General features: G+C 40.0%; 1 protein-coding gene across 1 annotated transcript; it reads right to left on the reverse strand.

Moving 5' to 3' along the window:
- Positions 1-3,867: 3,867 nt before the first annotated feature.
- On the reverse strand, positions 3,868-15,425 carry LOC139909227 (adhesion G-protein coupled receptor G1-like). The gene is made up of 14 exons (XM_071896225.2): positions 15,348-15,425; positions 14,302-14,558; positions 13,628-13,814; positions 13,390-13,438; positions 12,948-13,062; positions 10,388-10,510; positions 10,005-10,121; positions 7,789-7,831; positions 7,530-7,636; positions 6,970-7,088; positions 5,997-6,256; positions 5,801-5,900; positions 5,417-5,691; positions 3,868-4,281 (listed from the first exon to the last, which is right to left on the reverse strand). The coding sequence occupies exons 1-14, from the start codon at positions 15,409-15,411 to the stop codon at positions 4,151-4,153; spliced, it is 1,947 nt and encodes a 648-aa protein (XP_071752326.2). The 5' UTR covers positions 15,412-15,425; the 3' UTR covers positions 3,868-4,150.
- Positions 15,426-15,739: the final 314 nt, after the last annotated feature.

Here is a 15,739-nt window from a genome sequence, read left to right on the forward strand (position 1 = left end):
TTTTCATTAATTAGGCCTACACAAAAAATGTTGGTTTTTGTTCCAACAAATGGATTACTCTCCCTTTGATTCCCCTATTAACTGTAAAACAAAGTTCACATGTATAACAAAACAAAAACAAAAAAATGACAGCAATTGACCTCAAACCCGTTTCTTTGGAATACCTCCCAGCACTAAAATGGTGGAGTTGCATGCCACGTAAAGACTAGTAGGACTGTGTTTACCATCCGAGAAATGATCCAAAATTTAATTTGGCGCAATCTAGTGGTCATAAATTGAATTATAAGGGTGGGCGAGGGGTGGAGGGGGGGTTGGGGATAATATAATACCTAATAGAAGTTTGAAGCTGTAATAGATTTAAGAAGGATGCTATACAAATACCAAAGCAAACCTGTAAGTCTCTACAGAATATTGTAGGAATATGCCATAGTAGATTAAAAAAAAGCATACAGTCATTATTAACAGACATACTTTATGACCCATAGGAATATGATAGAAATTTTGTTGTGATTTTTTGTGAGGTTTATCCAAAAGCTCTCATCAGCAACTGAATAAATCAATAGATAGTCATACACCTTCCCAAAACAAAAGAACTGCAGTAAAACATTTTAGAGGGATACTGTACAAATACCAAGTCACTATAGGAATATTATGGGAATATTCTAGTGATACTATAGGATATATATATATATATATATACATATACATATATATATATATATATATATATATATATATATATATATATATTTTTAAAAAAAAGTGAAGTGTGATAAAGTCACTATAAACTCAACATTGAGTATGCCACAGACACACTATAAATCCCTATAGGACTTTATGAATATTCTAGTGATGTGATGGGCTACCATTGGAGAATACCAGAACATATGATAATGTTATAAACTCACTATTATATATATATATATATATATTTATGTACATATATTTTTTTAGGGCATCATTCTCAGCCTAGAAAACAACTTCCTTGTCCATTTCTCCCTCTCTCTCTCTCTCTCTCTCTCTCTCTCTCTCTCTCTCTCTAACGGTCAACATTCAGATGTGATTGCCATTCAGGTGCAACTAAAAGCCCAGCGCTGCTAGTGTGTGAAGAACAGACATGTAATTAGAGCTGGCCTGCTAGGGAGCACGGGTCAAAATAAACAGGCCGATAGAGTCATAAGGGCTCTTGAAGAGTTTGTGCCATTGACCTGTAAGTTAAAGTGGCGAGGATGTAACGGATTTAAACACACACACACTTTATATGCGGAGGACAAGCAGACCTACTGGGCTTTTGTAAGGGGAAAACACAGGTACTTAACGCACACACACACACACACATAACAGTGTGCTGTCATGCGGTCATACTGTACAGCACTCATGGAGTACAGTATATTGTGTAATGAGTGAGGGGCAGGGATGCAGTGGAAGGTTAACCCACCTATACCTAGTTTGCAAAAATAGAGTTTACCCAACACTGATTGGTCAAGTGGTCTCAAATATGAAAATCAACACAAGTGTCAGCAGCGTGTAAATAGAAATTTTATTCCTCACTGGTACAAAAATTAAAATGACCTTTCACAGCAAACGTCATGTTTCATTGGCATTGTTCAGTAGCTCTAGTACATTTGAGATGCATATGGTAATGAAACTTGGTGTCAATAAAGGACCCCGCCAAAATTACTTCATTTCTGATTTTGCACAAACCCTCCATTGACACCAACTCATTATGGACTTACTGTGCCTGGATTTTTTTTTTTTTGCATTTATGATTTTTGGTTATGTTGCTGGTTGCGATGCCTTGTGCTGATCACCCAGTGGAGGTGATCACTGTCAAGGGGCCGTCACAAAACTGAACTCACAGCAGTCATTATCACTCCTGGTCTGGCATGTCTGTACTGACACTGGAGATAAAAAGTCATGAGAGGGAGTAAAAAAAATAGGGTGTGGTCAGCTAATTGTTAAGAGAGCTTCTTCAAAGACAGAATTGACAGGTTTTATTTTATTTTATTTGATGTCGGGGGGGGGGGGGGGGGGGGGCACATTTTGTGGCACAAACTCCCAAACAAGCGGCCTGTTTGTGGAGAGAACAACAAATCTAAAATGGAGAACCTCCAGGGAGGAAACACACAGGCACAGATAAGAAGGGGAGGATGGCTGAGCAGGAAAACAGCAAGCCTCAAATGTGCTTACTGTGCACTGACACACACACACACTCACACACACACACACACACACACACACACACAAATAGCACGATTCGTCACTTTTCATTCGGTTTTATCTTAAACATTTTATTAAAGCATAGACATCCACACAGAGACAACAAATATACACCATAATTCCAGTGACAGATTTTCTATAAATTCTCTATACACAAAAAAGAAAAACGCAAAAAAAGTGCAAACATCACAGTATCTCTAAGCCCTGTTCTTGTATCTGCTCCAAAGTACAGCACATCGCTGGATTCACTTCATATCTGGGTCTTATTGAAGGTCATATACTGAAAACATTTCAGATAAAAATGTCATATTCACAAAATGATCTAATCTGGAATATGAATTTAATCAAAGCACTTTAGGTTAAGGCTCCATTTAAATTGCATTTCTGTTCCATTTTGAACACTGCAGACCCAATCATCATTGTATTTTATGTGAATCTCTTTGAATAAATGTCTGAATAAATCTCCTTCTGAATAGTAATTTCGACCTAAATGTAATGTGAGCATCATGTGAATAGAAAGTGACACTGAAATGGAGTCAGTAGATGGAGAAAAACAAAACATTCAGATATGACTTGACAGATAAATCAAATGGATTTATGTTTGATATATACTGTATAGAAATGTCTTCTATCAAGCATATTACAAAAAAAAAACAGGCTTGTATAAACAGTAAGCCAATAATGCCTTTTCCCCACTGCAGAGGAGAATACTAATCTAAAGTGCTACTTCCAAGGGCTGAAATGAGCTATGAAAGGAAAGCTTACACAGTACAAAATGTAAAAAAAAAAAAAAAAGCTTATCAAAAAAAGCTTATCAATATTTCAGTTTGACGCTTCTGGAACACAGCTTAAACTTTACTTTACATTAATTTACAATGTCTCATATATAAAATGCTGTCCCTTCTACAACTAGACTCAGTCTAGGTATTTTAAGATATACGAAATACAGGCTCCAGTCCTGTACTGTAAGTTCCTGAGTGATGGTGGCTGTCATTTCTTCTCTAGCAGACGTGGGTCATATACTATTTGCAAAAAAAAAAAAAAATTCTCAGCGTTTATTTTGACCTGCTTTGAATAGCAGATGGGTGAGATGCATGGGTTACTGCATCAGGTCAATTAAAATGCTACCAGTATGTCAATCACAGCAAAATACACTAAATGTACTGTGATTGTCTAAACTTTCTTTGTTTGTGCCATATAACATCTGCGAGTACCAGCACAATAAACAGTAAGAATGATTTGCAAATATTATAGGATCCAGTTCTGGTATGCAGAGACAGAAATCCCTAGTCTTTCAACTCATGGGCTGTCTGATGAACACTAGCTTGACCCTCATTCAGTCTTTGGCAGGTGTTCATCAAAGAAAGATTAACACTGGGTGATTTAGACCAAAAAAGGGACTAGAAAGGTGCTGAAAAACCTAGCTTGAGTTAGCCATCAAACAGCCCATTCAACCTGATCAGCTGGTGCTAACAGACCAGCTCGAGGTAGAAGTCCTGACCTACAACAGCGTCTCATCATAATGAAATGGATGATCTCGACTGTTGCTGGACTAGCACTCCTATAATTTATTTCTTAAAGCTGCACTAGGCAACTTCTCATGTTGGCGGCTCCTAATGGCAGTGAGAGGTAACTGTTTGAAAACTGTTTGAACTTCAATATACAGAAATCCTGTAAGGTGACGTCAGTAAACTGCACACAACGCGCTCCTGTTTACCAACCGGCCGGTCTGTGAGGCTTTATAGCAAAGGAAACCAAAGGGACGAAAGAGTTAAGTTGCTATTCATGGGACGCTCTTCTCTGTTGCAGCCCCACTTTATGATTCAGGCTGCTAGGACAGGTGGATTTTTACATACAAATCTTGCCTAGTGCAGCTTTAAGTTCCCCCGTGTGTTATGTGCTATGTGTCTTTGAGTCCAACCCTCCTCGTCTAGCTCTTCTCCTCCTGGGGCTGCAGCATGTGGTGTTTGGTAGATCCGGTGCTGCTGGTTCCTAGAGTAGAGGCACCGGCCTGCCGCCGCATCCAGCCCAGCATGTAGAAGCGCAGCATCAGCAGGAAGCCTGGGGGAACAGACCAGAACCGAGATGAATTCATTTTGTCTATTCACTTAATCTTTTCAGAGTTGGAAGGTAGGGAAACACCCTGCAGAGGTCACCAGTCCACCACAGCACAACCAAGGACCTCAGTTTAATACTCAGGGAAACCATTTATCTGATCCCAGAGCCCATATGATGTCCATTCAAAATGATCTACATTAATGCACTGCAAAACATTTTTTATCCAGTATTGAGTTTTAAAAATCCCTTTTTTCTGCCAGTGGGGTGAGATAATTTCCAAAACAACTTGTTACAAGAATTTTCTTCGATCAAGTATCATTATCTTGATACTAGTGGTCTTGAAACAAGTGAAACTGCACTGGAAACAAGTATTGGCATTTGTAATGTTCTATATTCTGTCCATTATGTCCTTTCCATAGAAGTGAGGATGTACTGTTTAATCTTTGTCTAGTTTAAAAGTTTAGCATACACGTGTACATAAGTTCAGCTTATACCACAATGTCCGCAATTCTAGCAAAACTCTGAATGTAGGACCATGCTTACTGCATATGCAGGTCTAACCATATGAATCAGAATGTACAGTAGGAATATTACACTTAGATGTGACTTGGGTAGATGGGGTTAATGGGGTTAACCACTTGAATTCAGAGCTACGTTTGGACCTGCATCAAAAACCAGCGTAGTGCATGTGAAAGGAAACAGGTTTTCTTCCGATAGGCAGCAGCAGCAGAAGGCCTTGATTAGGAGGCCATTGTCTCATGCAGACACAATGGACCGCTGGCTCCCACTGCATAGACATGAGCCGCCAGTCCCTGAACCGACAATGTACCACCCCCCCCTGTCCAAAGACTGGACATACTGTATATCTGTATTCATTACATGCATCATTTCTACATCTGGCCCCAGGTAGGATGAACAAATGAGCTTTAACGCAGCCTTTCTCAAACTCAAGAAGTTTAAATATTAGCTTTGCTATAAGGTTCCAGTTGTAACAATAACAAAATGAAGCAAGGGCAAACTGCAGTCTGGACTGATGCTCATATTCCAGCCATCTCCTCATGTGTTCTTAACTGTATTTTAGTTACAGGGACCGAATTGAATCTGATTTGTTTTGAAATCGCCGACTAAGAGCACAGACCTTGGAAAGAGTTGAGGATGCAGGAGAGGAAGAGGACAAAGTCGGAGAGCGGCCCGAAGTCCAGGAAGGCGAGGCCCCAGGTCGTCCCGAAGAGGCAGCTGAGGCCCCAGATGCTGGCAAAAGCCACCCAGTTCTGCCTCCACTCCTCCCGGGTCTGGATCTGCTTGCGGACCAGGAAGAGCATCACCAGGCCCGCCGACACCACGATGGCCAGCAGCGGGATGGTGGTGCAGTAGTGAGCCAGTGAGGCCTTGTAGGTGTCTTTCATCCAACACCTGGAAACACACATGTTCACTTATGTTATTTGTTGTTCTGCCAAAGTTGTACACATGGTCGGGGTGTGATGCAGAACGCTGTTTTATTGTCCATAGAAATCCTACTTACATCAGGTAAGGGTTGTTGATGTCATCGCTTTGCGCCACCTCCCTCACACCGTAAATGTCGCCTACCGCTGCCAGGATGGTAACAGGAACCGCTGGGAGACCTAATGAGGGGTTTTAAAGTTAATACATATTCATCAGATATTTGCATACCTTCACGTGTCAAGATTTAACGGCACAAAATGACTCAAAATACTCACCGAAGCCAATCAGGGGCCAGACGTAGGGCTCCGGGGAGGGGCTGAAAACCATGTAGACCAGCCAGAAGGTGTGGAAAACCTCCATGGCCATCCAGGTGAAGGAACTGAGCAGGGCGTAGTGGAGGCTCAGCCCCACCCAGACACACATTCTCTCCCCTACCGTGTTGGCCACGGTCCCAGTGAAGAAGAAGAATGCGTTGAGGAGGAGGAGGGACACGGCTAAGCCCAGGTGGATGGGTATAGACTTCTCCTTAGCTTGCCTGGAAGAGACGGAGAGACATGGAAATGGAGATCATTTACCTAGACTCAAGATTAAAAGGTGATAGTGCTTTTGTTGCCTCTAGACTGTGGGACGTCCCGCCTGAGGAACTTCAGGATAGCAAGTTCAGTATCATCTTTTAAATCGCTTCTTAAAATTTGTGTTTTTATCGATGTGCTTTCATGAAATTGTTTCTGATTTTGCCCACTCTTTAATCTTAATCTTGTGTTGTGTCTTATGTTTGTTAAATCTTATCTTTTATCTTATGTTTTTATTTCAATTCTAACCAATTTTTGGTTGAATGTGTTTTTATCTCATCCTATGTTTATCTCCTCTTTATATATTTTACTATCTCTACTATATATATTACTATTTTTATGTCTTCCTGTAGAGCACTTTGCAAACATTAACTCAGCTTCTAGATAATAAAATAAAAATAAACAATGCTAACAATAATAATAATAATAATAATAATAAGAAGAAGAAGAAGAAGAAGAATATTAGGTAATGTTTGGAACCAGAGGCTGTGAGCATTTTCTTTTACTTAACAAGATATCCAAACTTCTTACAGCATGAAGCCCAATTTAAATTAATATTTTGTCACTTGAATTATGGTTATGATTGTAGAGATGTGCTTTTGATACAAGATACGTCTTAACAATTATTTTCTAATAAACTCAACTGAAAAAAAAAAAAAATGAAAATGATTTCTACCTCTTCTTTCTGTAGAGGAAGATGATGAGGGCGATGCAGCTGATCACAGAGATGAGGCAGCCTACAGAGGTGATGACGGTTAACGCCAGCAGGTGGCGCACTGGTCGAGGCTCCAGTTGCTGTCATGGGACACAGAACAATGGGCAGAGTGCCGGGACCTTCACACCTGCACCAAAACCTGTGTGTGCGTGTGTGTGTGTGCTTTACATGTATTTTTATCCAAGAAAACAAAGAAGCACCTTCAAAAAATTACAAGTTGAATAGTATTATTTGAAACTTTAAGTGTGTGTGTGTGTGTGTGTGTGTGTGTGTGTGTGTGTGTCTAAGCATGCATGCTTCCTCACTCCCACTATGAATCACTTTACATGTCACCACCGCTTCACTCAGCATGTGTGTGTGTATGTGTGTAGCATCTTGTAGCAACATATCGACTTTCATTTGCATGTCCTTAATGTGAATCAAAATAATGAGTTCTCCTATTACTTTCTCTCTATTCTTTTCTATCTAATTCTATAACTTTTCTAAATTCCACAGAGCAATACAGAGGCTGCAAGTCTCACCACCAGTATAGTGAAGTAAGTCAGATGGTTGCAAAGGCACTCTGTCTCTTGTGCTCCTTTCTGATTGGTCAAACATCCCTGCTCCAACCAGTTCACCTTCAATGGATCTGCACAGAGACAAATGCCAGGTTTGGATATAAAGTATAAGGTAAGGTATATCATCCATAAGGAAAATACATAGGCCTAAGTTATAAGTTTGATAAGAAATTTTATTTTTCTAAAGAATATGTTAATAAGCTTGGTTTTACAGGGTTCTAACCTTTCCTGGTGTCCCATGAAACACATTTCCTGGAATGGGTTTTCTGAAATGAGGAGAGTGAGACATTAGTGATCATTTGCCATTAAGCCACACAGTAACACAGCTTTACTTATTATAGAGCATTCACTGCTTCCTTTTATTCAGCAGTGGTTAAAAGAGGTACAACCATAAATACAAGTCAGGTGGGTGTGCAATGCAGCGAGAAGGCGTCAGACTGTCCTAGGTGCATCAACAGATCTGGTAGTGTCTGTTTTGTCGAGATGTGAGGTAAGAAGAGAAACCTTTAAGTGGTTTCTGTGTGTTCTCTGCGACGTTGAGACAGATAGCTTGACGCAGACAGTAAAGGGCTGAAAAGGAGCATTTTTTTTTCTCAACAACATCCGCAACATATACACTTATGAGCTGCTTATTGACACGTACACACGTAAAAAGAAACCTTGAGTTGCGGTTAGTACAGTAACGAGGCTTAAATATTTTCATTTTAGTTACTGGTTACCTTGAAGAAAAAGATTTTACCTGCAGAATGTGATCAGTTCATAAAAATTATATATTTCTGACTTTGTGCGGCCTTCAGCAAACACAGTAGGCAATAACTGGAGCGGCAGCTATTTTTCCTTGATCCTGAATTAAATTAATTACATTTATTGAAATACAGTTTAATTAATTGATAGATCGCTTAATGGCACTGACATTTGAGGACACCATATTGAACATGTATGCTGCTTTTGATACTTAGGTATACACTATATATGATATAAAATACTTCACTACTTTTACTTGAGATGTGTTTTGAATGGACTTGAATGGAAAACGACTTTTTCCACCACTGTATCTTTTATAATTTACTTAATAATGAAATGTGTGTGAGATCTTTTTCCACTGCGTCTGGCAGGCTTGCAATCACCACAATGTACACAGATGACACAGACGACATAAACACAGACAGCATACGCATGTGACAACAATGAACGTAGGCCACGCCAACATCAGATACAGACGACATTCACACCGCAGGCCTGCATGCTCAATTCTGAATTACTCATAACTGATGTTTTTGGATGACTGTTCTAGCATGCAGAGTAGCATGAGTAACAATTAGGGCTCGACTTATATGGGTTTTTGAAGGCAGATAGCAATACAGATATTTTTAGACTCAAGTCACTGATTTTGTGCTGATATTCAATATGCTTAAATTTGGCAATTTCCATACAGAATTGAGTGTTTCCCCCAGATTTTTTTTCTTGTCAGAGTGGAAAAGCCTCTGAAGCAGCATTTAGACCAATAATGGGACACTAAAACTCTCCACTGAAACCCAGACTAATGAAATTCTTTCAGTGTTAGCAGTTATTTAAGGCAGAGTGACACACCACATCTATTCAATGGTAGGGAAACTCAAGGATACATTTGGCCTTTACGTGAATACTTAATTTACACAAAAAATGATAATATAACTAATAACATAAAAAAGTCATTCATTTAGAAAGAAATCAGCAGAATAGGTTTTTTATATATATATACTGTATATTGTCAGAATCTGCTTTTTTCTCATTCCTTTATGAACCTGAGCTGCCTCCTTATTTTACTTGATTTTTATTTGTTTTTAATTTCATGTCTATTATTTTAATTTTTTTATTTTGTGTTTATAATGTGTCTATTTTTATGGCTTTTAGTTCATTCTAATCTCTCTGTGCTTCTAATGTGTTCTGTTTTTATTCTAAAGCACTTTGTAACCGTGTTTTCAAAAGGTGCTGTATAAATAAAGTTTATTATTATGATTATTATTATTATCATTATTATTATTATTATTATTATTATTATTATGTGCTAGAGGTGTGATTTTCAGTCTGTTCCTCCATACAATGGCAGTGAATGGAGAGAAAAAAAACACAATTCTCCAGTCTCCTCTACCAGAGCAACAGATCACAGAATCACTGATTTTGGGGTTTTATCATGGAGGATGAGACACAACCCAAGATACTACCAGAGTTCAACATCACTTTAAATTAGAACTAGTATAGCAACTAGTAAATAATAGCGACTAGTAATTGGCAGAACAGTGACTAAAAAATAAGTACTACTGGTTAATGTTTAATGACTAGTGCATAGAAAACATAAATGTCAGACATAGACAAAGATATAGCCAACACAGATAGTGATGACATAAAGCAGACCATATAGATATAGACAAAATAGGACGCAAACACACACAAACTTACAGGTATGACATCGTGATGGAAGCCTATCTTGATTGGTTCAGACAGATCGGTGATGATCTCGTTCTCCACGGTGATTCCCACCACATTGTCCACAATCCTGAAGTCATCACGACTCTCCTGGGACACACACACACACACACACACCATATAAACATCATCTTCACCTGTCCTCCATAGCATACAGATGGCTTATTCACATTCCATATAGAAATAAAGCTATTTTAAGGATTTTACCATTCCTGTCAATAGAAACATTGCATCAATTGAAAGTCTAAGCTTGTATCAGGATTGTCTGACAGCGCCTGAGCTCAGACAGTCATATTGACGTATTGACGCATCTCTTCTAGGCAGCCCGTGTTGACCGAGGGTAAACAGAGTCTCACCTGGAACAGGGAGGCGTTTGTGAAGAAAGTGCACACCACTTTGGCAGGCTTCCCAGCAGCGAGCCCCAGAGCGGGGGGGAGGTGCACAGAGGGGATGGACTCTGGAGGGACTCCTCCAGGGGCCTGGACAACACAATACATACAGACAAACAGAGCTTCAAATGTGGACAGAAGGATGGGAAAGATAAAGAAGAAGCAACCAGGAAATCAATTCACTTTCAAGTCAATCAATGTAAAATGTAAGGTGTCAATGTCGAGTTTAGATGGGATGTATAAACCTCTTCAAGAAAAATAAAACCTTTTCAATTTTGGATTTCGAATAGAATCCGCTTCTTGAATTAAACAAGCAAATAGTAAACATGTTGTCTCCCACCAGTGATGTAGTTCCACCCTTGGGTCAGTCAGTGATTGCTGAGTGTACTTGAAATATGAGTGAAATTGTATAAGCATTTTGGTATGGGACAATGAAAGGACAGATTGACCATATATTTCTGTTGCCTACTCTCCTCAGAATTAGGCTTACAATTATATCTTGAAATGTAGTAACTGTAATTGTCCTGTTTTTACTCAATACAGTACAAAATATAAGAACTACAATACGCAATAAATACAATCCGTACATTACACAATGTACACTACAATACAATTTATAATACAATATACAATATACACTGACGGCACAGTGGTAGTGCAGTGATGAGTGCAATAACAGTACAACAGTCCAACAACTGTACAATAACTACAGTGTCTTGTGGTTAGAAGTTTGCCCAAAAATTCTCCATTGACTCTCACTTCAACACATCAACCCAGTCTGATGTCTCCAAGCGTGTAGCGTGTGTAGACTGTTATGTTACCTATGATAACTTTGATAACTATCCTTGGTACCCATCGGTGCCGAAAACGCCGTTCGCCGGGCACCCGGTGACACATCGGCGTCGGGACCCCTCGTCGGGAAATCTCGGACGGATCACTGGGAACAAATCGGCGCCCTGCCATCAGCCCTGGCCGCCACCGTGCTCCCGGGAAGCGTCGGCCATGCTTGTCCGTGTCTCTCTCTCCGCCAACAGAACAGAGGGCTGTCAGGTGGACAGAGCTCGCGCATATGCATGGAAATAAACTGCGATATGATATAATTGTATAGATTTTACTTTTACTTTACAAGCTTCAGTTTATCACATGCATGATATTGGTCAGCCTGCTTACTGTGTGGGAGAAACGAGCTACCTCCCGATCTCAGCAGAGAAACAAGATGGCGGAGAAACGAAACTTAAATTTCTGGCTCTGTGATGCTGTGATTGAGTCCACATGGTTCTCAGGTTCTCATGTCTTTTCAATGTGTGTGTATTGCATCCAGCCGGCCCCTAGTGGCAGAAAGTCAACGTTACAGTGTGACTAACTAACTAACTAACGAACGAACGAACGCACTAACGGACGGAGACCCATCCATAGTCCCCCCTTTGGTGGGGGACAATGAATTGAAAGTGGCAGCTGCAACACGACATTCTTAAGAAGGATGTGTCACTTTTAACACATCTGTGTTACTGGTGTTACTTTTCATCACAAGATATGTCAATAACAACACATGCGGTGTTAAAATGTATTGTCATCAACATATGTTATGTTGACAAGTAACACAGGTGTGAATTGCCCCAAAGAAGACACACAGATGTGTTAAAAATGATACATCCTATGTGAGGGTGTGGTGTATGTGCTTGTGAATGTGCAATAGAGACCGATGCTGTTTAAAGCTTCTGTACACAGTTGTAATCAGTGCATATGCTAGTAGAGTGCTATTTATGTCTGGGTTATTTACAAAGGTGGCAACATTTTAAGGTAGCCTGCTAGAGGAAACACATCAACTGTCAACCTCCATCCTCTAGTATTTGCCAGTAAAATGCTGCTCTCATTCAGTCTCATGTGGTGAGCATAGCACCTATTTTCCCATCTAAATCACCACTACCCTAGACTTAAATGAAAATGACAAGACTGCTCATTGCTCACTGTATATAAAGTAAGCCCCTGATTAAAAAATGAAGGAAAACGCCCAGTCTACACCAGAAGAGACAAATCTATTATTTTTCTGCCTATGTGCGTTAACACACCATTCAAGACCCATTGCATAGGCTTTTAAACCATTTAAATACCAGTATTTTGGTGTATTTTCTCTAATAACCAGGCAGTACCTGAGAATGATCCTATCTCTACGTGGTCACCTTCTGAAAAATGGTTTCACTTCCATATTCCTTTTGGTATCAATTATACATGTTCATCATGCACCAATGAGTGAACATTCGTATTCATAGTTTCATATCTATTTTAATTTTAAATCATATTCCTGTCCTAACTGTAAAAGAATTACTGAAATAGTGATTCCCTGAGTAAAAGAAATAATCAGCTGGTGTTTTGTTGCATGCTGGAGCAACTTTGTCTCGTTCCACGGTGCCAGTAGGAAAAATACAAACAATAGGCATACTTACCCATACCAATAATGTATTTCAATTTCTGCTTGTGTATTTAGAGGCTATGTGCTTTATGTCATTCTTCTGTGTGTGTGTCTTACAGGCAAAATGACGTTATAGCCTCGGAAATCCTCCTTCATCTCCACCACGGAGCTGAGAGCGCAGGGCAGCTCCACGCTCCCTACAGCCTGGGACCTCATCACTGCCTCCTCGATCCTGCACGCACACACACACACACACACACACACACACACACACACCAGCATCAAGTTAAAAACTGCAGTGCAAGCAAGGCGGTCACTATAAAGCAAGCATGATTATTGTTGCAGTCCCCACCCAGTCATACTGCAAAGTTCAGCTTCCTGTTTGCAGTCAAAGCTCTGTTTTTCACTCGTGACACATTATACAAAGATTCACAGCAGTAGATACTATAGACTACAGAGTAATTGACTCAACAGCAACAGGATGTTGACACAAAAACATCCAGTCACGCTGCTTTTAAGCTCCTTGTGACGACAAACGTAAGAAGGGAGAGGAAATTACATGTTGACTTGGGTGGATCCCTGGCCGGCTTCATCGCAGAACTCCTTTTCTACAAGATGCAAGAGCAAAGGTTTGATATTAAACACCTCCACCCTTCACTTCTAGATAAGAGGAAATGTGGCTCATGTGAATTTGCAGATATCTTAAGACGTAAAACCTGACAAAAAAAGAACAATTCTGCAACGCATGCTTTCATTTATCTATTTATCCATCCATCCACCCATCCATCCTTCCTTACTGCAGTTGATTTTTTCTCCAAAAAACGTGTAGGCCGTCCGTGTTTTGGAGTAGACTATATCGCTCCTGACAGCTCCGTTGCCGATGCCGTAGGCTCCTTCGGGTGCGTTGGCTCCACTGGACAGATCGGTACAGCAGGAGTCCTGCAGGCCTGCAGGCTTGCATAGTGTGTGGTCCTGTCCTCCAACCTACACCACAGCATCATGAAAACAATAAAACAGATAAAACTCTTATCCCTTCCATGAGGAATGCAAATAAGATACCTTATCGTGTTCACTGTTCGTTCTCACGGTACATGCAAGTTTCTATTCCATGGTAACATTATGAATATTATGTGTATTCATGTAGCGTAACAAATTAGTATTTCACTTTCACTTTCATAGATATCATAGTCATCCTCTCATATTGAGCTAGCTTAGAAATGGCAGGAAAAAAAAGACTTTTTTCCCCGTTATTTTCATGAATGGACATCAGCCAACACTGTTCATGTATACAGGGATACTGAAATATGAAGATGCACATAAACACCTTAACCAGAGTAGGACTTTAGCTGATATATGAGCTAGTCTTCAGAACACTGTGCATGTAAACACATTCATTGAGATAAAAGGACTAAATAATAATCAAATATCAAGACTTTATCTGGTACTGGTGCCATATCCGATGCTGATTTACCGTCACCCACAACTGGTCCAGCAATGGTTCCCAGTACAGACAGAAGTGACTCTGTCCCCCTGAAACATGGTTCAGTTGAATCACGTTGGACCGGGCACACCGGGCCGTGATGCGCCCCTCCACAGAGAGAGAGCTCTCATTGGCCGAGATCGAGATCCCTTCACAGCCTCTGGAAAGGTTGTAGTTCAGCTTCAGGGAGTCGTTGCCATGGTGCCAGATGCCACAAAACATGAAGTCCCGGTCATTTTCGCTTGAACCTGGTAGAGGGGAGACAAGCGGAGATTTACAATGATGAAAGGTTGAATGAAGTTTAGTTTTACTGATACAAACAGTGGTTTTTCTGCAGTCTACCACACAAACTCGTGCACACACAGAGACACACTGCAAAGATATTCATTTTAACCAGTCATTGAATCTAGCATTGAGTCTTGCATCTCTGCAAATCAAATTGTTTGGAATTATTTGGAATCAAGCTTCATTTTCTTTCTTGACACTAGTGGAGTGATCTGCCTTATTCCGCCTTGTTTCAAGATATTGATACTTGTTTCTAGAAAATTCCTGAAAAAAGTGAAACTACATTGGAAACAAGCTGAATTGTCTAACCCCACTGAGGCCACTAGAGGCACTTGAGCTGCCTAATGTCCTGCCATAATCACCATGATATATTAAACATAAACAGTTATGCTAATGAGGTCACTAATTAAGGTAATTAATGCATTAATTAGCAAATATACTTGTCTTCACATAACACACGGGTGGTATTAATTTGAACTCTTTATCTTAAATCATTAAGGGGTTACAGTAATCACTTTTACCTCATTATTAATATGCAAATTTATGCAGCAAGGTGCTTCATGTATTATGTTCACAAGAATGCGTTTACACACAGACATGCAGATAGATAGACAGATGCCACCATGATGACATAATGTCCCGCATACCATGTACTATGGTGGCGGGACAGAAAAATAACATTTTGAGACTGAATATAAGGCCTAAAGAACCTAAAGTGAAGATGGACATTTTTTCCAGTTTGGTTGTCTTACCAGAGGCGAAGATGATGATGAAGACAAACACAGTCTTCAGTGCATCTGTCAATCGCAGCTCCATTGGTCTCGTCTGGTGCGAACTGTCCAGCCTGGGAAAAACACAGGGAGGGAAATTAAGTTGCAAAACAGGAAAAAATCTGTAGTTTATCTCTGCGTTGCTAGGGAAGAACGGCCAATAGAAGAATAATCCCCACTAATGACACTGGCTGGAGAGAAAGCTGAAGATTAAATGAAAAGCATGGTGTGTGGGTGCGGTGCCTGTGTACATGTGCACATTTTAAAACCATAAAAGGCTAATTTTTAATGAAACACAAGCATATCCGTTACATTCTTTCCAAGTGCACGCACACATCCTATGTAAAACAAAAGCCCCTATCTAGAAGCAGCAC

The sequence above is a fragment of the Centroberyx gerrardi genome, chromosome 1 (assembly GCF_048128805.1).
Source record: "Centroberyx gerrardi isolate f3 chromosome 1, fCenGer3.hap1.cur.20231027, whole genome shotgun sequence".
Taxonomy (NCBI): domain Eukaryota; kingdom Metazoa; phylum Chordata; class Actinopteri; order Beryciformes; family Berycidae; genus Centroberyx; species Centroberyx gerrardi.